This window comes from Ahaetulla prasina, chromosome 13, assembly GCF_028640845.1.
Source record: "Ahaetulla prasina isolate Xishuangbanna chromosome 13, ASM2864084v1, whole genome shotgun sequence".
In the NCBI taxonomy this organism is placed as follows: domain Eukaryota; kingdom Metazoa; phylum Chordata; class Lepidosauria; order Squamata; family Colubridae; genus Ahaetulla; species Ahaetulla prasina.
The window spans coordinates 816,242-839,513 of record NC_080551.1 but is presented as its reverse complement, the minus strand read 5'-3'; the positions used below and the strand labels follow the sequence as shown (position 1 = coordinate 839,513).

Sequence of the window (23,272 nt, the reverse complement as noted above, 5' to 3'; positions counted from 1 at the left end):
CGGAAAAATTTAAGAATGGTGCTTGCTGATCTTTGGCCCAAGGCCACTGAATATTGTTCATGTGCTTTTCTTGAACCATTGAATAGAATAGAATAGAATTTTTGTATTGGCCAAGTGTGATTGGACACACTAGGAATTTGTCTCGGTGCATATGCTCTCAGTGTACATAAAAAAAAAATACGTTCATCAAGAATTCTAAGGTACAACACTTAATGATAGTCATAGGGTACAAATTGGCCTGAGTGACCACCCCCAGGTATTTGAAGGTGGTTAACTGCTCTATTTTGTGGCCATTTAGATACCATGGATAAAGTTTTGGCCTTTTTGCAAAGGCCATGATCTTTCTTTTCTCATAATTTATGTCCAGTTTATTGTGATTAGAATACTGGAGAAGGGCTCATAAGGCCTCCTGGTGTCCTGGAGAGGATCACAGCATCATCTGCATAGAGCACGAGGGCAATGCTTCGGTCATCTATTTTTTGGGGGTGGTGATTTGGTTTGTTTAGACATTTTACCATGTCATTTATGTTAAAAGTTGAAATGCAGGTGGGGGGAATGCAAAAAAAAAACCCTTTTGAGTTTTAACTGACTTCGAGATGGACCCCTGCATGTGACACGTCACCTTGAGGCAGGGGTGAAATCTAAAATTTTTCCCTACCGGGTCTGTGGGCGTGGCTTAGTGGTCAGGTGGCCGGGTGGGCGTGGCCAACAATAATAAAAATAATAAACAAAGTACACAATAAGAGGTACCAAAAATCAACTTTCACACTTTACACACACACAACACAACACAACTGACTCACACACACACACACACACACACACACACACACAAAATGCCACATACAGCTTTGTGAGATTTTGTGTGTTTATGTGGTTAGAGTGAAACACTATAGAAACGCACCAAATCTCAGAAAACTGCACAAATATTTTATTTTATTATTTTATTTTATTTATATTTTTTAGATAAAAGCAGCTAAATTTAAAACTTCCTTAACTTTAAATTGCTGTCTTAAAAAAAACTCTTAAAAAAACCCCAATTAACTATTTTTTAAAGCTCCCCTCGCCCAGTTACTTACCCAATTGGAGGCAGGCAGATTGAGTTGCTCACCGATGAGATAGATTGCAGGCAGGCAGATTCAGTTGCTATCTGATGCAATCGATTGCAGCAGCCGAAGCAAAGCAAGGCTTAGCGAGCCCGAAAGAAGCAGCAAGTAGGCAAGTGGGGACCGGGCGATTGCGTGGGCCTGGGCGGGGGCTGTTGTAAGAGGTTGTAAAAAAATGATTTTAAAAGTCTGTGATGATCAGGCAACTCAGCTGGGATCGCCAAAGGAAAAAAGGCTTTTAAAAGGCTCCTCTGATGATCCCAACTGAAGTTGCCTGATCGCCAGAACCTTTTAAAAGGATTTTTTTAACAACCTCTTTGGCCGAAGGGCTTGTAGAAAACATGCTTTTTAAAGGTTCTGGCGATCAGGCAACACAGCTGGGATCTCCAGAGGAGCCTTTTAAAAGCTTTTTTTTTACAACCTCTTCAGCCGAAGAGGTTGTTAAAAAAAAGCTTTTAAAGGGTTCTGATGATCCCAGCTGAGCCGCTCGATCATCAAAAGCTTTTTTTTATTTTTAAAGACATTTTTTCACCCGAAAAAAAAATGCTTTTAAAAGTAAAAAAAAAACATAACCTCTGATGATCGCGCGGCTCAGCTGGGGCAGGGGGTGGGGCCAGGGATTTTTGTTACTGGTTCTCTGAACCACCCGCCACCATCGCTATCGGATTGGGCGATCTGGTCCGAACCGGGAGCATTTCACCCCTCCGTTAAGGGATGTTTTAGTATGTAGGGCACATAATAGAAGCCTGTGGCCAATTGAGGCAGCTGCCAGCTTCTTTCATAGCTTAGTCCTGGTAACCATGTCAAAGGCTGCCTTGAGATCTATAAAACTGGTGTATAAATGATACAGGTCTATTTGATATGTATTTTTCAATCAGATGAGGAAGAACTAACTGATCTATGGTGCCTCTCCCTCTCCAAATCTGGCTTGCTCTTCAGTGATCAAATTCTCAAGATCCAGCCATTCCTTTAGTTTATCTTGGACGTGTTTGGCATAGAGTTTGCTGATTATGTTTTGCAGACTTATTGGTCTGTAAATGACAGGGTTGTCTTTCTTTCCCTTTTTAAAAATTGGGACAATTGCCAAGCCCCAATCTTCTGGGATATAGCCAGTGGAGTCGATATAAGTAAATTGTGCTGCCAGAACTGGTATCCACCACCCCAAATTGTTCTTTAGTAATCCAGCGATAATGAAGTCAGTTCCTGAGGACTTCCCAGTCCTGAGTTGGCTAATGAGCAATTTGATTTTGGACTCTGAAACTGGGGGGCCATTCAGGTAAGTCCTTCACTGTATACCTTATACTCTCACTGGAGTATACCTTATACCTTATACCTTATACCTTATACTCTCATACATTCTCCAAAAGTGAAGTTCCCAGGTTGTAGGAAGTATGTGGACCTCTAATAGAGTATGAATTCTGTCAGAAGGACTAGCTATTAGATACCAGAAAAGAGTTTCTTCTTTTGCTTTCCTGCCACAATAAGCTGTTCCCAGGAAGACCTTGTGTCAGAAGGAGGACATTCGAGCAATCAGTTGCTTATGTTGTTTTTTGAGAGTAACAAGATGTTTAAGACTTGTTTTATTACCATTCCCAGTCTAGTTTTTGTACATCTTATAAGCCAAGGTGTACATCTTATAAGCCAAGGTGGGAGCTGTCTTGGCTTCTGCACAATCCTTGCCAAACCATGGTTTGGAGGCAATACAAGGCCTCTAGCTGAGAAGTTCCAGTCACGTACTAGTAATGGTTGCAGCTTATGAACTACATTGTTATATAGTTGTAGTAAACCTTGGGAAGGGTTGGCTGTAATAAAGTCTGAGTGTTTGAAGATTGTCCTATGAGATTTTTATTTATTTACTTTTCTGAACTGCCCATCTTCCTCAAAGAAACTCTGGCTGGTGTACAATATTTGGCTGTCATATCTTGAGAACTCAATCCTGATTTTTAAAAAATAAGACCAGGATTGAACCACTTTTCTTTTTTCAAACCTAATGCTTTTCTACTTTCCAATGAACTGGGGGGGGGGAATGGAATGTGGAGAATGGATGCAGAGATTGTAAGAGCATGGAAGCCATCAAGGTCACCGCTGCAGGTGCTTGAGAAAGAGATGGACTATTCCCATAATAAGAGGACCTCTCATAATTGGACAATGTAATCACCCAGGGGTGGGGAGAAAGAGAAAGAGAAAGTATTGTTTAACAGGGCAAGCCAGAGCTGGTTTCTTTTCTTCAGTACCAACATGGTATATCCAATAAAGTTTTACTTTTAGGAAGTCAATTCTCCTGAGAGTGTTCCCTTGTTTTGGGTCCACTAATTGGACAATTGGCAAGTAAAGAGATCAGTCAGTTGGATCTCAATTTCAGGCAAAATTCTGGAACAACTGATTGATTACTTGGATTATATTCAGTGGTGGGTTGCTCCTGGTTCGCCAACCAGTAGTGGTGGCAGCGGGAGGCTCCGCCCACCTGCCCAGATGTTCTGTGTTCCGGTAGCATTGGGATTTGAATCCCACTGCTAATTTTATTACGTAGAGAAGAGTCTACTGCCAGGCAGAAGGCAATGGTGCTAATTAAGAAGGAATCCTGGCAAACTGCCCTATTCTCCTTTTTTGATAGTGTGACCAGGGGAGTGTCAGGGTAAAGTGACCACAACAAATCAGTAAACCAATCACCCCCTTTATGATTCTCATAAGAAAAATGGCAAACAGGGCTGCAGATGAAGGTAGAACTGGCTGAACCATCAAAGGAAAGAGGGTAGGGCAGCCATGATGAATTGGGCCTGCCTATAGAATAGAATAGAATAGAATAGAATTTTTATTGGCCAAGTATGATTAGACACACAAGGAATTTGTCTTGGTGCATATGCTCTCAGTGTACATAAAAGAAAAGATATGTTCATCAAGGTACAACCTTTACAACACAATTGATGGTCAATATATCAATGTAAATCATAAGGATTGCCAGCAACAAGTTATAGTCATACAGTCATAAATGGAAAGAGATTGGTGATGGGAATTATGAGAAGATTAATAGTAGTGCAGATTCAGTAAATAGTTTGACAGTGTTGATGGAATTATTTGTTTAGCAGAGTGATGGCCTTCAGGAAAAAACTGTTCTTGTGTCTAGTTGTTCTGGTGTGCAGTGCTCTATAGCGTCATTTTGAGGATAGGAGTTGAAACAGTTTATGTCCAGGATGCGAGGCGTCTGTAAATATTTTCACGGCCCTCTTCTTGATTCGTGCAGTATACAGGTCCTCAATGGAAGGCAGGTTGGTAGCAATTATTTTTTCTGCAGTTCTAATTATCCTCTGAAGTCTGTGTTTTTCTTGTTGGGTTGCAGAACCGAACCAGACAGTTATAGAGGTGCAAATGACAGACTCAATAATTCCTCTGTAGAATTGGATCAGCAGCTCCTTGGGCAGTTTGAGCTTACTGAGTTGACGCAGAAAGAACATTCTTTGTTGTCCTTTTTTAATGATGTTTTTGACGTTAGCTGTCCATTTTAGATCTCGCGATATGATAGAACCTAGAAATTTGAAGGTTTCTACTGTTGATACTGTGTTGTCAAGTATTGTGAGAGGTGGAAGTATGGAAGGGTTTCTCCTAAAGTCTACCACCATTTCTACGGTTTTGAGTGTGTTCAGTTCCAGATTGTTTTGGTTGCACCACAAGGCTAGTCGTTCGACCTCTCGTCTATATGCGGATTCGTCATTGTCTTGAATGAGACCATGTGTCATCTGCGAACTTCAGTATCTTAACAGTTGGATCATTGGAGATGCAGTCATTGGTATACAGAGAGAAGAGAAGTGGGGACAGCACACAGCCTTGGGGGGGCCCCAGTGCTAATTGTACAGGTATTTGATGTGATCCTGCTTAGCTTCACCTGCTGCTTCCTGTTTGTTAGGAGAGCAAAGGGATGCGGTGGCTCAAAAGGGACACGATGGCTCAGGGGCTAAGACAGCTGAGCTTGTTGATCGAAAGGTCGGCAGTTCGGCTGTTCAAATCCGTGGTGCTGCCATGTAACTAATCCCATTACTAGTCCCAGCTTCTGCCAACCTAGCAGTTTCGAAAGCATGTAAAAATGCAAGTAGAAAAAATAGGGACCACCTTTGGTGGGAAGGGAATAGCGTTCTGTGCGCCTTTGGCGTTGAGTCATGCCGGCCACATGACCACGGAGACGTCTTCGGACAGCGCTGGCTCTTCGGCTTTGAAACGGAGATGAGCAGCACACCCTAGAGTCGGCAACGACTAGCACGTATGTGCGAGGGGAACCTTTACCTTTATGGGAGAGCAGCCAGGATGAAGGAGCAGCTTCTCAAGTTCAGTGGAAGGCAGTAGCTCTGTATTACTTGGGGAGTCAAGGCAGCCATCAAGAATCAGTAGAAGGCAAGGGAGAGCAGCCCAGAAGGAAGGGCAAGAAACATCCATTACAAGGCTGTAGAATTTGTTGCACACTGTGAAGATTTCCTAAAGCAAGAAAGGTTAAAGGAGATAAAAGACTTCTGTGTGAAGGGGTTGAGCCTCTTTCACCAGAGGTGTTTGAAGAGTCTAGCTGGCCATCAGTCAAAGATGCTGTAGCAGTCCATTCCTTGCTTGTCAGGTGTTGGACTAGAATAGAATAGAATAGAATAGAATAGAATTTTTTATTGGCCAAGTGTGATTGGACACACAAGGAATTTGTCTTGGTGCATATGCTCAGTGTACATAAAAGAAAAGATACATTCATCAAGGTACAACATTTACAACATAATTGATGGTCAATATATCAATATAAATCATAAGGATTGCCAGCCACGCAGTCATACAGTCATAAGCGTAAAGAGATTGGTGATGGGAACGATGAAAAGATTAATAGTAGTACAGACTTAGTAAATAGTTTGACAGTGTTGAGGGAATTATTTGTTTAGCAGAGTGATGGCCTTCGGGAAAAAACTGTTCTTGTGTCTAGTTGTGCAATGCTCTGTAGCGTTGTTTTGAGAGTAGGAGTTGAAACAGTTTAGAATAGAATAGAATAGAATTTTATTGGCCAAGTGTGATTGGACACACAAGGAATTTGTCTTGGTGCATATGCTCTCAGTGTACATAAAAGAAAAGATACGTTCATCAAGGTACAACATTTACAACACAATTGATGATCAATATATCAATATAAATCATAAGGATTGCCAGCAACAAGTTATAGTCATACAGTCATAAGTGGAAAGAGATTGGCGATGGGAACTATGAAACAATTAATAGTAGTGCAGATTCAGTAAATAGTCTGACAGTGTTGAGGGAATTATTTGTTTAGCAGAGTGATGGCCTTCAGGAAAAAACTGTTCTTGTGTCTAGTTGTTCTGGTGTGCAGTGCTCTATAGCGTCGTTTTGAGGGTAGGAGTTGAAACAGTTTATGTCCAGGATGCGAGGGATCTGCAAATATTTTCACGGCCCTCTTCTTGATTCGTGCAGTATACAGGTCCTCAATGGAAGGCAGGTTGGTAGCAATTATTTTTTCTGCAGTTCTAATTATCCTCTGAAGTCTGTGTTTTTCTTGTTGGGTTGCAGAACCGAACCAGACAGTTATAGAGGTGCAAATGACAGACTCAATAATTCCTCTGTAGAATTGGATCAGCAGCTCCTTGGGCAGTTTGAGCTTACTGAGTTGGCGCAGAAAGAACATTCTTTGTTGTCCTTTTTTAATGATGTTTTGATGTTAGCTGTCCATTTGAGATCTTGCGATATGATAGAACCCAGAAATTTGAAGGTTTCTACTGTTGATACTGTGTTGTCAAGTATTGTGAAAGGTGGAAGTATGGAAGGGTTTTTCCTAAAGTCTACCACCATTTCTACGGTTTTGAGTGTGTTCAGTTCCAGATTGTTTTGGTTGCACCACAAGGCTAGTCGTTCGACCTCTTGTCTATATGTGGATTCGTCATTGTCTCGAATGAGACCAATCACTGTTGTGTCATCTGCGAACTTCAGTAGCTTAACAGATGGATCATTGGAGATGCAGTCATTGGTATACAGAGAGAAGAGAAGTGGGGAGAGCACACAGCCTTGGGGGGCCCCTGTGCTAATTGTACAGGTATTTGATGTGATCTTGCTTAGCTTCACCTGCTGCTTCCTATTTGTTAGGAAGATGTGTGCAATCCTTGTGCTTTGCGATTCTCGTATTTAATCCAAGTGAGAGAATGTTGGGGTAATTGATAGTCTTCCAGCAACAACATAGTAATAATTACACAAGATGAGGCTTTTGAAACTCAGAAATATTTCATAACACAAGGCATCATTAAAACTGTAAGATTCACTTTCTCAAAAGGTGATGATGGATACCAAATTACATTACTTCCAAAAAGGATTAGAGGATAGGACTTGTAATATTGCAAATGCAAAATTATAAACAAAAAGTCGTTGTGCTAACTAAAAAACACACTGAAACGTTTTACCTTTAATTTTTCTTTTCTTTTTTTTACTTAAATTTGATTTTTCAAAGCTTATTGCAACACAGCTACTCAATATGAGCAATATTTTTGAATAAAAACTGTAGATCTTTGGGCAAATTATTAATATTTCACCAATTAGCAAAACCAGAAACCTGTGTTCCTTCCTTATTTATTTATTTATTTATTTATTTATTTATTTATTTATTTATTTATTTATTTATTTATTTTTCAAATTTATATACCGCCCTATCTCCCTAAGGACTCAGGGCGGTTCACAGGCAGTTAAAATACATATAAGTACAAATTAAAAACAACAATTAAAAAACTTATTCTATTGCCCAAATTTAAAATAGTATAAATAATAAAAACCCCTTAAAACCCATAACTTTAAAATCTAATCCAGTCCCGCGCAGATGAATAAGTATGTTTTAAGCTTGCGACGAAAGGTTCGGAGGTCCGGAAGTTGACGAAGTCCTGGAGGGAGTTCGTTCCAGAGGGTGGGAGCCCCCACAGAGAAGGCCCTTCCCCTGGGTGTCGCCAGACGGCACTGCCTAGCTGACGGCACCCTGAGGAGTCCCTCTCTGTGAGAGCGCACGGGTTGGTGGGAGGTATTTGGTAGCAGTAGGCGGTCCCGTAAATAGCCTGGCCCTATGCCATGGAGCGCTTTAAAGATTGTCACCAGCACCTTGAAGCGCACCCGGAAGGCCACAGGTAGCCAGTGCAGTCTGCGCAGGATAGGTGTAACACGGGAGCCACGAGGGGCTCCCTCTATCACCTGCGCAGCCGCATTCTGGATTAACTGAAGCCTCCGGATGCCCCTCAAGGGGAGCCCCATGTAGAGAGCATTGCAGTAATCCAGGCGAGACGTCACGAGGGTGTGAGTGACCGTGCATAAGGCATCCCGGTCTAGAAAGGGGCGCAACTGGCACACCAGGCGAACCTGGTGGAAAGCTCTCCTGGAGACGGCCGTCAAATGGTCTTCAAAAGACAGCCGTTCATCCAGGAGAACGCCCAGATTGCGCACCCTCTCCATCGGGGCCAGTGACTCGCCCCCAACAGTCAGCCGAGGACTCAGCTGACTGTACCGGGATGCCGGCATCCACAGCCACTCTGTCTTGGAAGGATTGAGCTTGAGCCTGTTTCTCCCCATCCAGACCCATACGGCTTCCAAACACCGGGACAGCACTTCGATAGCTTCATTGGGGTGGCCCGGTGTGGAAAAGTACAGCTGGGTGTCATCAGCGTACAGCTGGTACCTCACACCGAAGCCACTGATGATCTCACCCAGCGGCTTCATATAGATGTTGAACAGAAGGGGCGAGAGAATCGACCCCTGCGGCACCCCACAAGTGAGGCGCCTCGGGGCCGACCTCTGCCCCCCTGTCAACACCGTCTGCGACCGGTCGGAGAGATAGGAGAACCACCGATAAACGGTGCCTCCCACTCCCAATCCCTCCAACCGGCGCAGCAGGATACCATGGTCGATGGTATCGAAAGCCGCTGAGAGGTCTAATAGGACCAGGACAGAGGAACAACCCCTATCCCTGGCCCTCCAGAGATCATCCACCAACGCGACCAAAGCCGTCTCCGTGCTGTAACCAGGCCGGAAGCCGGACTGGAACGGGTCTAGATAGACAGTTTCATCCAGGTGCCGGGGGAATTGACATGCCACCATACTCTCTACAACCTTCGCCGCGAAGCGAAGGTTGGAGACCGGACGATAATTACCTAAAACAGCCGGGTCCAGGGAAGGCTTCTTGAGGAGGGGCCTCACCACCGCCTCTTTAAAGGCGGCCGGAAAGACTCCCTCCAACAAGGAGGCATTCGTAATCGCCTGGAGCCAGCCTCGTGTCACCTCTTCCTAGGAGAGATCCTCTTCTGAAGGGTTAGAATGGCGTCTTTAGCTCAAGCCTACCTGCTTTTTGTTGCCACAAAGGTTCATTTGGCTGCAGCAGCTAAAAAAAGCACAAAATAAATAGTAAAGGCCTCACTTCTACTACAGGGAACTCTGTTGCTGCTAAATTTGCAAGCATGAAATATATTCTAAAGGCACCATTTTTTCCTGAAGAAATAACTGTTTCTAATTAGAACCACACATCAAACTATTTTATAACAAAATATAATTTATTAGATTTATGTGCCACCAACTCTTTCAAGGCAACTTACAATAGATTCATATTAAAATCACAGTAATGAATCACAGTAATGACACTGTGGCTCAGGGGCTAGGACGTTGAGCTTGTTGATTAAAAGGTCGGCAGTTCAGCGGTTCAAATCCCTTGTGCTGCCATGTAACAGGGTGAACGCCCGTTACTTGTCCCAGCTTCTGCCAACCTAGCAGTTCAAAAGCATGTAAAAAATGCAAGTAGAAAAAATAGGGACCACCTTTGGTGGGAAGGTAACAGCGTTCTGTGCGCCTTTGGCTTTGAGTCATACCGGCCACATGACCACGGAGACATCTTCGGACAGCGCTGTCTCTTTGGCTTTGAAACGGAGATGAGCACCGCTCCCTAGAGTTGGGAACGACTAGCACGTATGTGCAAGGGGAACCTTTACCTCTAATGAATAATCAAAACTGACACCATAATAATAAATTAAAATACCCATGGTCCATGATTAACTAACAAAACACTCACAATAACCATAAAATATAAGTCATCATTGCATTGATGATAATGACAATCCTGACAATGCTAATATAAATAGGCAAACAACTCCCAAATGGTGGAGGTCCCTGCACCTTTTGGCCGCTGCTGGAAAGCCTGCAAAGGGGGCCAGTCTCAGGTTCCAAGGAGGCCATTCGTGAGGGCTGGAGCCATTACAGAGAAAACCCATCTCTGGTTTCTACTCCCTGACCTCACCTCACAAATGCTCTCTTCCTAGAGCAGGGCTGTCAAACTTGCACCATCACAGCGGCATCACATGGCACATCGGGACTTTTTCCCCTTTGCTAAACCGGTCGTGGCCAGCACGTGACGCATCTGGGCCACAGGCCGTCAGTTTAACAGCCCTGTCGTAGAGAAACGTACTGGGTGGGTTGACACTGGCTAGAGAAAGCAGCCCTGAAGAAATGTGGGGTCAAACCACTGATAGTTTGCCAGGGTGCCAGGTGTGCACAACTCCTTTGGAAAACCACTCTGACACTCAGAGACAAGTGCTCCTCGCCATGTCAAAGGACATTCTCCCACAGCAGGTCTACCTACCAGCCGCGCCTTGCTAGTGTTGCCACACCCAGGTGCAGATAAGCAGCACAGTCTGATTTTTTTCCCTAGTCACACCCATAGTAAATGTAATGCCATCCAGAGTCTCAAAAATAACACTGATATCATAATTAAAGAAGCACATAAAAGAGGAATGATTGCCATTCTGAACAAAATGGACAACATACAGGAAGCCAAAAGGAACCCTCCACAGTCCACACCTAGCTATAGAGAGCCTGGAATCCTCTTCAACACCATTCTCTACCACTCAAAATACAGGGACCAGGTGGCCCTAGATGATCTTTTGTTCCTGAAATTAATATCATAATCGGGTTGCCTGGTGGTTTATATGGGCTCATTGACATACATCATCATCATCATCATCATCATCATCATCATCATCATCATCATAATTTGTATACCGCGGTTTACAGCCAAGATAAAATACAGGGCGGTTTACAGCCAAGATAAAATACAGCAACAACACATACAATACTAAAAACAGACATTAAAAAACTTATTCAATTTGGCCCCATTTTAAAATACAATCAACCCTATAAAATTAATAAAAATGTCAAACCCATAAAATCAGCTAAAAGATTTAAAAATTCAAGCCAGTCCGGCAAGACAGAATAGATAAGTCTTAAGTTCGCGGCGAAAGGTCCGAAGGTCAGGTAATTGTTGAAGTCCAGGGGGAAGTTCGTTCCACAGGGTAGGAGCCCCCACAGAGAAGGCCCTTCCCCTGGGAGCCGCCAGTCGACATTGCTTGGCTGACGGCACCCTAAGGAGTCCCTGTCTGTGAGAACGCACAGGTTGCTGGGAGGTAGAAGATGGCAGTAGATGGTCCCGTAAGTATCCCGGTCCTAAGCCATAGAAGCGCTTTAAAGGTGGTAACCAATACCTTGAAGCGCACCCGGAAGACAACAGGCAGCCAGTGCAGTCTGCGCAGGATGGGTGTTACATGGGAGCTACAAACCGCTCCCTCTATCACCCGCGCAGCTGCATTCTGGACTAACTGGAGCCTCCGGGTGCTCTTCAAGGGGAGCCCCATGTAGAAAGCATTGCAGTAGTCCAAGCGAGAGGTAACAAGAGCTTGAGTGACCGTGCATAGGGCATCCCGGTCCAGGAAGGGGCGCAACTGGCGAATCAGGCGAACCTGATAAAAAGCTCTCCTGGAGACGGTTGTCAAGTGATCTTCAAAAGACAACCGCCCATCCAGGAGAACGCCCAAGTTGCGCACCCTTTCCATCGGGGCCAATGACTCGCCCCCAACAGTCAGCCGCGGCTGCAGCTGACTGTACCGGGGTGCCGGCATCCACAGCCACTCCGTCTTGGAGGGATTAAGCTTGAGCCTGTTTCTCCCCATCCAGACCCGTACGGCTTCTAGACACCGGGACAGTACTTCGATAGCTTCGTTGGGGTGGCCTGGGGTGGAAAAGTACAGCTGCGTATCATCAGCGTACAGTTGGTACCTCACCCCAAAACCACTGATGATCTCACCCAGCGGCTTCATATAGATGTTGAACAGGAGAGGCGAGAGAATCGATCCTTGCAGCACCCCACACATGAGGCGCCTCGGGGTCGATCTCTGCCCCCCTGCCAACACCGTCTGCGTCCGGTCAGAGAGATAGGAGGAGAACCACTGATAAACGGTGCCTCCCACTCCCAAACTCCCCAGCCGGCGCAGCAGGATACCATGGTCGATGGTATCGAAAGCCGCTGAGAGGTCTAATAGGACCAGGGCAGAGGAGTAACCCTTGTCCCTGGCCCTCCAGAGATCATCAACCAATGCGACCAAAGCCATCTCCGTACTGTATCCGGGTCGAAAGCTGGACTGGAACGGGTCTAGATAGACAGTTTCATCCAGGTACTGGGGTAATTGACGTGCCACTGCACTCTCTACAACCTTCACCGTAAAGCGAAGGTTGGAGACCAGACGATAATTTCCTAAAACAGCTGGGTCCAGGGAAGGCTTCTTGAGGAGGGGTCTCACCACCGCCTCTTTCAAGGCAGCAGGAAAGACCCCCTCCCGCAAAGAAGCATTTGTAATCCCCCGGAGCCAGCCTCGTGTCACCTCCTGCGTGGCCAGCACCAACCAGGAGGGGCATGGGTCCAGTAAACATGTGGTGGCATTCAACCTCCCCAGCAACCTGTCCATGTCCTCGGGAGTCACAGGGTCAAAACTATCCCAAACAGTCTCAACAAGACGAGTCTCGAACCTCTCGCCTGGATCTACCCAATTTTGATCCAATCCATCCCGAAGCTGAACGATTTTATCGTATAACCGTTAAACTCCTCGGCACACCCTTGTAATGGGTCCTCCCGCCCCTCCTGTTGAAGGAGAGAGCGGGTCACCCGAAACAGGGCGGCCGGGCGGTTATCTGCCGACGCAATGAGGGAGGAAACTTAAAAACGTTTTGCATCCCTCAATGCCACTAGGTAGGTCCTAACTAGTGTCCAGTCAACTTCCGAACGGCTGGATCTCCAAGCACTCTCTAGGCGTCTTCTCCGGCGTTTCATCTCCCTCAGCTACTTAATGTAACCAATAGTCCAAGTATTATACAGAGTTTCTTTGAAGAAATTGCAGTCCACCAGCAATTTCATATTGACATGGATGTTGATATTATTTATAACACCATCCTATAACAGTGGATTTTAGTTCATTGACAATATCATCACCAGGATGCTGAAGCTGATTTGTGCACCGGTCGCTTCTGATTTCTCCTCCACAAATATTATTTTACTTTGGGGAAACCATCTACATTCATAGCAACCATATGATATCATGATATCCCGGCAAGTATCTCCATAGCTAACTTAAAACATATTGACAGCTCCTATTTCATATGCCTCTTTTTGGCTGATCTATCTCATTTGTCTCTTGAGAAACCTGTATGCGGGTCAAGAAGCAACAGTGAGAACTGGACATGGAACCACTGATTGGTTCAAAATTGGGAAAGGAATTTGGCAAGGCTGTATACTATCACCCTGTCTATCTAACTTATATGCAGAGCACATCATGAGAAAGGCGGGGCTAGATGAATCAAAAATTGGAATTAAGATTGCCGGGAGAAATATCAACCACCTCAGATATGCAGATGATACCACTCTAATGGCAGAAAGCGAAGAGGAACTAAATAGTCTCTGGATGCAGATGAAGGAGGAGAGTGCAAAAGTTGGCTTGAAACTCAACATTAAGAAAACTAAAATCATGACATCCGTCCCTTTCAATTCCTGGCAGATAGATGGTGAAGAAATGGAGGTAGTGACAGATTTTATTTTCCTGGGCTCCAAGATGACCGCAGATGGGGACTGCAGCCAAGAAATTAAAAGACGCTTGCTCCTGGGGAGGAAAGCTATGGCAAATCTAGACAGCATACTAAAAAGCAGAGACATCACCCTGCCAACAAAAGTGCGTATAGTCAAAGCTATGGTTTTCCCAGTTGCAATGTATGGCTGTGAAGGCTGGACCATAAGAAAGGCTGAGCGCCAAAGAATCGAGGCCTTTGAACTCTGGTGCTGGACAAGACTCCTGCGAGTCCCTTGGACTGCAAGGCAATCCGATCGGTCAGTCCTAGAGATCAACCCTGACTGCTCTTTAGAAGGCCAGATCCTGAAGATGAAACTCAAATACTTTGGCCACCTAATGAGAAGGAAGGACTCCCTGGAGAAGAGCCTAATGCTGGGAAAGATTGAGCGCAAAAGAAGAACGGGACGATAGAGAACGAGGTGGCTGGATGGAGTCACTGAAGCAGTCGGCGTGAGCTTCAATGGACTCCAGAGGATGGTAGACGACAGGAAGGCCTGGAGGAACGTTGTCCATGGGGTTGCGATGGGTTGGACACGAATTCGCAACTAACAACAACAACAACAATAATTATATCATTATTATCAGAATGCATATTCAGGATGTCCCAGCTAACTTCCAACAAACTACTCTATTTTTTTTTTAATTAAATGTTTATTCTGCCCATTTCCCCTACAAGGTGACTCCAGGCAACTTGCAAATTATAAAACACGCCTCCACTGGGAGGAAAGCCACGCAGGGCAGTGGCTACTTCCAGAAGATGCACAGTAAGCTAAGTGGCCAGTTGAGGAGGAACTTGTGGGGCCTGGCGAGGTGGGGAAAAGGCCGACAGTTTGCTGGGACCCAGGTTGCCTGTGACAACCAGAGGAGCTCAGGCATCAGAGTCCTGGGGTCCAGAACCGGCAGGCCTCCCAGGGCTCCCAAGCCCTGAGGTACCTCATGCTCTGCTTAACAACCCATGTGGCTACTTAACTGCACGGGGACAGCACAGATGGGAGTCATTAAATGAGGCAATCATGTGAATGCCTTGCTTAACAATGGTCACAACTCATGACCATAATGGACAAGCTCTATTACAGTGGTATATTTGTATACCCTGCAAGGGCGACACAATAGCTGCAGAAAATGGGACGATGCCGTTTTCACTGAAGCTAAGAAAATGGTGACATCAGACCAGAGGTCCCAATTATAACCCATCAGTTGCAATGAAATTGGCTTGGGATGCCTCATTATATGGCATTACTCATCAAATGACGAAGGGAATGTCTGAGAGCTTTCACATCACACCCACAGCAATGGAGGAAGAACAAAGAGAGAACCAAGTCCCTTTTCTTGCACAGTAGCGATCGCTCATAATAACGCAACACATTGACAAGAGTTCTAAAAAGAAGCAATTCATTTGGTTAGAGACTCAGGTGTAATTCTTGAGTTACCACCAGTAGCACCTACCTTTTAAATAGGCAGACGTACAATCAGAGGTTACTCCCGTTGAGCCCCAAATCAAGAAACACATGTGGTGATTCCAAGCTTTATTGAAAATTTCAAATGCATAGACAAAATCTTGCCAGATGGAGGACTCTACTGTACCCTGTACTCCGAGGACCATTCAGGAGGGCTGTCTTCACCCTCTTGCACATCTTATTCAGACTGAGTTTCCTCTTCCTCCTCTGGACTGCACTCCACTCCTCCCTCTCGGAATCCATTTCCTTACTCCATTTCATCACACTCCATAGATGCCAGCATAATATAGGTTTACTAATATTACATTGATTAAGCAAGTTCATACTTTGTCCTGCTATATATTTAGCTTTGGCTACCCTAGCTTATAATTCTTGCAGTCTGGCTGGAGGGATCTGTTCTGAAATTTTCAATAAAAGCAAGCAACAGAAAAACCTGTTAGTGTTTTTGGTTCAATCAATACAACACTAGGCACAACATTTCCAATTCACTGAATCATGAAACCAGTTAAAAATTATTACTAAGCTTATCCATTTCCTAAGCTGATTTGTATTTCTTTTTTGTGCCCATTCTTCCTCTGAATATTTTAACAATATGCAGTTTCTTAGTTTGCTTTCACTCCCAAGGGAGTGAAATTTGGAAATTTTATAAAACATTTTATGGCATAAAAATACTATAAAGTACTTTATGATATAATCCAAATTTCCTAAACTGATTTGTATTTCTTTTTGTGCCCTTTCTTCTTTTGAATATTTTAGAACATAGAATAATAGAATTGGAAAGGACCTCGGGGTCTTCTGCTCCAACCCCCTGCTCAAGCAGGAGATCCTATATCATTTCAGAGAAAAGTCTGTTTGAAAGCCTCTGGTACCCACAACTTCTGAAGGCAAGTTATTCCATTGGATGATTGCTCTCTCAATTAGGAAATTTCTCCTTACTTCTGGGTTGCTTCTCTCCTTGGTTAGTTTCCATCCTTTGTTTCTCATCTTGCCTTTTGGTGCTTTGGAAAAAAGGTTGACATCGTCATCTGTGGCAGACCCTCGGATATTGGAATACTGCTATCATGTCCGCCACAATTCTTTTTTTCACTAGACTAGACAAACCCAATTCCTGTTGCCATTCTTCATGTTTTAGCCTCCAGCTCCCTATAATCATTTTTAGCATGTTTAACATGTGCAGTCTAAATTCAAATTTGCTAGTTCTGTTCTGAACTAAGGAATGAATTGAATTTAGAGATTTTTTTAGAAAAGGGAGACACCCGAAACCCTAAATGAGGACTACCTGTAACAGTAAAACAGAAGGCAAACACATTTTACCACCAGATTTCAATATTAATCTTCTTAAAAAATCTAAATTCAATTTATTCCTTAGTTCAGAACAGAACTAGTAAATTTGAATTTAGAGGACTATTTATTGTTGGTGAAATCAAAATGGACTTTCAAAAACCTCTGAAAGCAGCTTGTGATCACAGGAATTTTAACAGGAATCTTCTGGTGTGACCAAAACTTGGCTCACCTAAAGCAGACAAATCCCAAGGTACATGCAATCAATAAACAGGATACACCTACTGGGCTCCAGCAAAGCTCAGCCCAACCACAGCACCTTTAGTTGCTGCGTTGCAAAGGCACAACCCTAAGGCAGGCAAGCAACCTGGTCTCCTGGCTGCCATTCAAGGTCAACCCAGCTTGTTGTGAATGTTTTCTTACAGGATTTTAAGCAGGGCGGGAGTGGGGGAATGTATCTGGGGGAGGGTACCCTTTACCACCACAGTTCCAAATCACAAGATGCTGGACAATGGCTCAAATAGCCTAGAACTGGTAGCAGCAGCCAGGAGGCTATAGCTGGTGGGAGGGGTTAACTGAAGGATATAAGTTTGATAATAAATAATATTATCCACTGAACAACTGGCAGAGGCTCCCGGGGTCCCCGGGAAGGTCTCCTGCAAGGATGTGTGTGTGGGGGGGAATGGCTGGAGGAGGGTCGGGGGCTGCTCCGGAGACGGCCTGTGCCGGTGGCATCTAGCGCTCAGCAATTTACAGCCCCAGCCGGAGGCAGCCCATCGGTGATGGTGCTCAGGTAGTTTTCCTGTCCATGCCTGTAATGTCCATTCATCCTTAAGAAAGATATTCGTAAAAGAGATAAAGTTTAAAACAGAAAAAAAAATAACGGTGAGGATGACCAGAATGTTTTATGCTGCTACAACTGAGTATTTGCATAGAGTAGCCTTCTCCTTGACTCTGCAGGTGAGACTTTTCCAGTTCCCCAGCATCCCTCTTGTATTGCAACAACTAAAACTGGTCATATCTGATGTCCCAGATGTGGTCTGACCACTGCAAGGATCACCTCCCATAACTACTGAGGCTGCTGCAAGCTGCAGTGCACTGTTGGTTCAGAATAAGAGTCTTGGAAGGGACCTTGGTGGTCTTCTAGTCCAACCCCCTGCCCCAGCAGGAGACTCTATCCCATTCAGGACAAATGACTGTCCAATCTCTTCTCAAGAACCTCCAGTGATGGACTACATAGACCACCCATATACTCCTTTGCAGTCATCATCTGAATAACTTTCTATTGCTTCATTAATCCTAACTGTGTTATGGATCATCCACTAATATTTGGTGTTAAACATTTCTTTTTGTAGTTTTTAGATTTTAACTCTGGTTTACATTTTTATTGCAGATTATCCAGAAAACTTTGGTACTGACTGGCACGTACATCACTTGGCCCGCCAGAGAGGCGGCTCTGGGCCACAAGCGGTGGTTATTTCAGGCACAACTGAACACATGGACAGGCAGCGCTATTTTTATTTCAATGACATACAGTCGGGTAGTGCTGGCAATACAGAAAGATTTGGACTGTGAATAAAACACTCCGGAATAAAAAGCATCTTTTCTGTATCCGACTTTTGTCATTTGTCAGACCAGTGGAACATCCCATGTTCCTGACAATTACTCACCCAGAGAAAGTCAGGAGGACTGAAACCAAAGCCTGTTTTGAGCTTTCAGAGCCCCTGGCCATTGAGGCAGCAGCTGCTGGATCACTTTTCTAAATACTTCAGGGCAGAGGAAGCCTGGCTCCAGCTAATATAACCCAGGCCACAGACATCTGGGTTACGTTTCCAGCCTGTTCGTCTTCCTCTAAGCAGGGAAAGGGACATTAAACCCCCAATCCTTCAACTTCTCCATCCTGCCATCCTCTATCCCATTAAGTCACATGCAAGTTTCAAACCTAAAGCCTTCTAACCTCCAAACTGCTCAGTTGCCAAAAGAAAACTCTGGATGCCCACCAGACTGAAGATCCACACACACACCCTTTAACTCAAGTAGGAGGCAAACTTCAAAATAATATTCCACTTCCTCCCCCAAAAAAACTTTCGGTATTTTCAGATACTTTGAGTAATTATCCAGACTTTCTACTTGGTCCTAATGTAAACCAACCATTTGGCCTTATAGCTTATTCCAAATTTTCTACTCTCATTGATGTCTGTTGCAGTTTCCTCCTCCTCAATACCTTTTAGGGAAGAATGTTGAAAGGTTGGTAGTGACTAAGCTACCGAAAACCCCAGACGAGACAGAGGATCCAGAGTTCTTTCTGTCAGGATTCATGACCAAAGGACAAAAATGATTGATGGTTTTTGCAGGATAGAATGCGGCCCTCCTGATCTCTCTTAGATCTAGTGGCAGCTTTGATACCATCAACTACCATATGGTATCCTACTGGATGAAGTATAAGGGTCAGGAGTTGGGAGGCCCTTGTACTCCTATGATTCCACTCCCATTTGTGTGGCTAGTTCTAGACTGCAGTTGGGAAAGAGGGGGATTACTTACGGTAAATCCCTGGTTACTCCAGTATGGCTAGTTACATATTTTATGCTATATGTGATTAAAATATCAGAAATATAAGTTATGAATATAGAGGGCTTGTAATACAACCATAGTTAGCCTTTTCATGAACTCACTGGGAAACTCATGTTGTTGGAATATGTGTACTACCGATACAGAAAGATTCCGAGTATGAAGGATTTATTGTTGGCGATTCTAGGTAGGACATTAAAGGGCATAAGGAATGTAATTGATTGCAGTTTTTATGGAGTCATGGAACAGGGAGTAAGAATGTGACGTTCCTGACAAGACTGGACAAGTTGACAATATGTACCATACACATGGATTCAGAGTAAAAGAGCTGGGTATAAAGAGAAGACTGAAAGTGTGAGACGACTCTTGGCGTCTGCTTCCCAGCCCACACTAACACAGCCTGATCACCTGTGTTGAGAGTGTAGGTAAATATTGTGTGAATGTGTAGCCTAGTTGGGCAACAACACTTAGAGCAACTTGAGTTGCCTTGTTGGGCAGAGTTATTTGAATAGCCTTGTTGGGCATAGCTTATTGTAGCAAGATAACTTTGAAATTAGAAAGTATATGTACAAATATAAAGGAATTAATTAAGCTTAGTTGCACACTGGCTTTGTTTTTTGTCCAAATAACACAAGAATAAAATAACTATTGGAAAACTCTGATTTTGAGTGGCTTGAATTCAATTTTATGACATAATCATAGGATTCTGTTTCCCCTTATGTTATTTAACATCTGTATGAAGTCATTAGATAATGTCATTCATTGGTATGGAGTGTTGTCAGTATGCTAACATTCCTTAGTTCAGTGTAACCCAAGCTTGACTAGGATTGTCACAGAAACTCCAGTTATGCTGCTGCTGGAGATCCGAGTTCGCAATTGGAGCAGCAGCGGCTTTACAGATAAGGGGACAGAGTGAAATAAGATTTACTCTGAGATTGTATTAGAGGGGACAAACAGTTCACACATGCAAGGTTGGAGTTTTGGAAGAGGGATTGTAGCTTAAATATACATTTTGTGATGAATGATGGAACTTTCATAGTTTTATGGTTAAAAGAAGGTGGAAAGGACTTGGCCTGGAAGACCAGCTGGGCCAGTGGAGAAAGTTGCTTGATTGGGAGAACAGTAGCCCGGAAGACAGACCAGAGCTGAGAAGACCAGCATGAGAAGTGACGAGGGGGACTGGCTTGGAACCAAGACTGAGATTGGGGACTCCTTGCTTACAGTACTTACAATCTCCTCCTCTCCAATCTTTGTTGGGGGCCGGGGGGGGGGGGGGAGACAGGGACCAAAGCAATTTCTGTAGATCTCCCCTTTGTTTCGCCTTTCCACACTGCCAGCACAACTGTGTTGCTCTGAAGTGTAGTAGAGCAAACAGCTTACTCTTGAAATCTCTTCCTCTCCAATCTCTCTGCTCTGTGCTGGGGGTGGGATATTAGAATATGGGGTGTACAACGTAGCTTTGGAATCCCATCATTATCAGTCGAATACAATGGGAATTGGAGTGGGCGAGAGGAACTCCAACCTATTCTTTTGACTTGGTTTCCCTGGCCTGGACCTGGTCGTTGGATTATTGGACACTTGGCCTTAAAGCGTTGCTGCTGCAGAATGAATGCCAGCCATGTCTGCCCCACTACAGTTCAGAATTTGCATTTGGCAGCAACAATGATCAAATTCTTTAGCATTGAACTTTGGCAAGAATCAGTTACCCTTCAACATTTAAAGATCAAAGTGGTTTTGCAAAAAAGTACAAATAGACTTAAGCCTTTAACAGCTGAAGTAGAAAATTTTATTTGGAGACTTATACTTATCTCCTGCAGAGAATACCATATCACCACACCTGGGGGGACCTTGGCAAATTCCTCCTATGCTAGAAGGTGCATTCAACCCCACCTACTAATCCCACAATTCTTCAGCTATGCAAAGAACAGACACGTTCACAACATTTTACCCTCCCAACACCAAGAAAGCACACAAGGACCATTCCCTCCCCCCCCATCTGTGCTTGATCCCCCTCCCTCCAATACTGGCAGCCAGTTTGTTTGTGGGAAAGGTTGACAACACGGCATCAAACCGTCAGCAGCAGGTAAGGCTTTGCTCCAAAGAAAATGGACCAAGAAGCATGCAGGAGTTCGGACTATGAAACCACCGTGCATTTCCAGCGACATTCCAACATCAAACCGCTGCAGTAAAGTATCCCAGGAGCCGGTCTTCCTTCCTTCAGGACTGAAGGAACACCCTTGGGACTCAGATGGTGGCAGTTCCAACTGACGACACAAACACTTTTGCCATTTGTGCAGAGATGCATGTGCAAGGAAGGGACTGTGGACAAACGTGGAACTTAGTGGGCAGCTGCAGAGACCAAAGGATCTTTCCTGGTAATCTGCCATCTCCTATGTGCTGTTATAGCACGTGGCTCACACAGCTTTCCGGTGATATTCTGGAGGTGCCACCTCATAGTCGCTTGCACTGAACAGTGCTGAAGAATTCTTGGCTAAATACCTGCGAAGGAAGGAAAAGCCCAGTGTGACTCTAAAACTGACACCAAAGAGCCCAGCCTTGGGGGCCGGTCCCCCACATCACCTTCACAGCAAACCTACTTAGCATTTCACCTGGGCCACTGCTGTACCCACATCACTATCCCTCCTCCTGCTTTTGCTTCTGCCAATGATCTCTCTGGAGCAGGGGAAATGGGGCGTGGAGACCGTTTCAAGCCCTTCAACATGATGCTGCTGCAGTGGCAACATACAACTTTCCATAACAAAGGATGGTGCTGAGGGAGGAGAACGTATGAAGAGGGGAAATGGAAACAATTCAGCTCCAACTTCTATTTCCACCTCAATATTTGTTCGAAGGAAGACAAGCAATCTAGAAATCTGCCGTTCTTCTTTCTGGCGACGCCATTTGTGGTTCTGCAGCTCATCTGGGGAATGCACTGAAAGTTCAAAGAAAGCGGCTTCTTTGCCCACTCCTCACCCACCCCCAAGCCCATCAGACTTGCTTGGACAGGTACCAAATGCTCCTTATTACCCTCCAAAAAATAGGGATCAAGAAAAAGCAGGATGCCTGCTGAACACAAGGAGTCAGGAGATGACCCATTTGGCCTGATGTGAGCTGAAATGCCACTTTGAGGGGCTCCAGTCTCGGCCGCCCCGGAAGGAAAAGGCTTTGTCCAAACTGAGGAGGAGCAAGATGGATGGCACTCTTGCATCCACCCAAACTAAAGTTCAATTTAGACTTGTCTGCAACTGTGCAGAGGCATTGGCATATACCTCCATGCAAAGGGATTGATGGCTACAGGCAAGTTGCAGACGGGCCAAGGTGCACGTCTCCCAAATCTCAACGATGCACAACGTGGAGATGTGCGTCCTGCATGTTGATTGGTTAATCTGACTTCTTGTTGGGAGGCGGATGGAAGGCAAGGCCCACTGTGGTTTGAGCACCCCCTGGCCAGCTTGACATTTGCAGGAGTATAAATGCAACAGTTAAGCAACCATCTCCAAATGCCAAGAGGCCTATATGCCCTGACACCAGTTGACCTGTAGGAGACAGAAAAATGGTGGCTGAGATTATGACTGAAGGAAAGTCCACTGTTGCCCTCTCATCTTTTGGCTGCCTCTTTGTGGACAGAAAGGGTCTGAGACAGCCAGCTTGCTTTCCTACAGATCTGTCATGGAAAGATCAGGGCCAAATGCCTAAGCAGCCACCTCCTGTAAGGAGAGGGGATGAAGTGGCTGAGGCACCTTTGCTACAGTGGCCTCCCTCTCCTCCTGCCTCTGAAAGGCGAAGTTTATGAAGTGCCTAGAAGACACAGGGCATCCCCCTTCTTTGGGTCTCTAGAGAAACCAGGGAAGATTGGAAGAGACCAGAGAAGGGCAAACCTCCCTCCCAGTGTAAAGAGGGGGAGGAGACAAGCCTGTCAGCTGGGCAACAG

General features: G+C 44.7%; 1 protein-coding gene across 14 annotated transcripts in view; it reads right to left on the bottom strand.

Moving 5' to 3' along the window:
• Nucleotides 1-15,753: 15,753 nt before the first annotated feature.
• The window catches only part of MORF4L1 (mortality factor 4 like 1), a 33,032-nt gene continuing 25,513 nt past the window's right edge, over nucleotides 15,754-23,272 (bottom strand). For 2 of the 14 annotated variants that reach the window (XM_058156158.1, XM_058156159.1), the window contains exon 13: nucleotides 21,105-21,840. In XM_058156158.1, coding sequence (XP_058012141.1) covers nucleotides 21,756-21,840 — 85 coding nt within the window. In that variant the 3' untranslated portion in view covers nucleotides 21,105-21,755. Of the gene's footprint in view, nucleotides 15,891-16,428; nucleotides 16,491-20,259; nucleotides 21,841-21,950; nucleotides 22,112-22,145; nucleotides 22,274-22,319; nucleotides 22,878-23,272 lie in introns of those variants that run through there. The other 12 variants (XM_058156157.1, XR_009152002.1, XM_058156152.1 and 9 more) reach the window with 12 other exon arrangements.